Source organism: Trichoplax adhaerens, genomic scaffold (genome assembly GCF_000150275.1).
Source record: "Trichoplax adhaerens TRIADscaffold_121 genomic scaffold, whole genome shotgun sequence".
NCBI classification, from domain to species: Eukaryota; Metazoa; Placozoa; class Uniplacotomia; order Trichoplacea; family Trichoplacidae; genus Trichoplax; species Trichoplax adhaerens.
The window spans coordinates 1667-3145 of NW_002061053.1; the positions used below are offsets into that span (position 1 = coordinate 1667).

At 33.7% G+C, this 1479-nt stretch overlaps 1 protein-coding gene across 1 annotated transcript; it reads left to right on the forward strand.

Moving 5' to 3' along the window:
• Positions 1-264: 264 nt before the first annotated feature.
• Positions 265-1395, forward strand: TRIADDRAFT_62543 (uncharacterized protein; the record flags this gene model as incomplete). The annotated part of the gene is made up of 3 exons (XM_002118473.1): positions 265-414; positions 686-748; positions 1129-1395. 3 exons carry the CDS (start codon positions 265-267, stop codon positions 1393-1395), a joined length of 480 nt encoding a protein of 159 aa, XP_002118509.1.
• Between the last annotated feature and the right edge of the window lie 84 nt (positions 1396-1479).

The window sequence follows — 1479 nt, forward strand, 5'->3', positions numbered from 1 at the left end:
CAATACGGATATTCAAATTAAAACATTTCAGCTTGAAACAGGCCCTTACAGAGGATTGTAGAATCAGGTCAAGTTATAGAATACTTTTTTTCACCTTTGCTTCATCTTTCCAATTCTAAAGCGTAAGTCTAATCTTAGCATTGGATTGAGAATTTAAATATAAAAATTAAAATTTTTCTTATAAGTTAATTGACTCAGCTATGTTTCCTTATACTGTATTATTAGAGCTAATAACTTTTATTCCACTATTTGATCGCTTTATAGATGATCCGTGGACAGACATTAGGCGCTATTTTGATAATCTCGGCGATAGCTATCATTGCATCTGCGCTTGCTACCATTTTTTTGACTCCTTACTTGATAAACATAAGAGCAGGTCCAGTCATTTTTGACCCAACATGGTCGGCAGTCTTGGTATGTAGTGAAATTATATAATAGAATATCAACAATAGTTTTATTTAGAGACACTTTTGCGATCTATTCTATAAGGAATTGGATGAAAAGAGCATTTTCGTATTTTTTACTTTAGTCGTTCATGTTTATATCGATACCTTTTTGCTATTATCATAATTTTAGAGTCCATAGCAGAAATTAGCGAATTTACACAGAAGCACTATTCCATAAAAAGATTTTTCTTTGTAACCTTGCATAAAATTTAAATTTTATTTCAATGCTGTTTTCGCAGGCCGTTGTTCTTGCTGCAGTTCTTTTCAAAGTTAAGGATTCGGACTCCCCTACTCAGACCGAGGTATATTATGATACACTGTACCTAGAAAAAACTTTGGTTTCTGCCAAATCGTGTTCAGTAATGTTGAGAAACAATGGCGATGAATGCCTGCTTCTCTCTAAATCTTGTTTACTTTAATATCTGGCAAAGCCTAAACGTAAAGAGTAAAAACCTATTTTAAGTATTGCCGTGCGATGAGTGCTCGTTTGTATCTACACCTTGCTTACATAAATGTATGGGAAACCTATGTGTAAAGAGTAGAAATATTCTTAAGCATTGCTAGCTTGGATGATAATATAGCTTCTTATTTTGTTTACTGTAGAAGGGCTACAAGATATAATTTACATTTAAAAAGGATACTTTTTCGAAGTTCATTTAAGCAATTTTTCTTCGTTCATTAGGCCTCGGCTTTACTTTCCCTTGGTGTTGTTGGAGTCGTTTTATCTCCAGCTAATATTACCAGGCTATTTCTTATTTTATTTGGTAGAGAATACAATCAACCTCGATGGTATATGCCGATAACATTCGAAATAGCTGGTACTGCTGTTTTTGGCATTGTTTCTCTTATAGTTGCGATCCAACAGGGTAAAAGAATACAAAATAGAGGAAGTATCTCGCAGTCTTATGCAGTCTCTGGTTCAACAGATTCACACTCTCTGTTATCATGATTATTCTTGGTGTTATTGTATTTGGCCTTGCTGTTGCTATATTACAGGAGCGATGGTATAAGTTTTCAGTTATTTCTATTCATT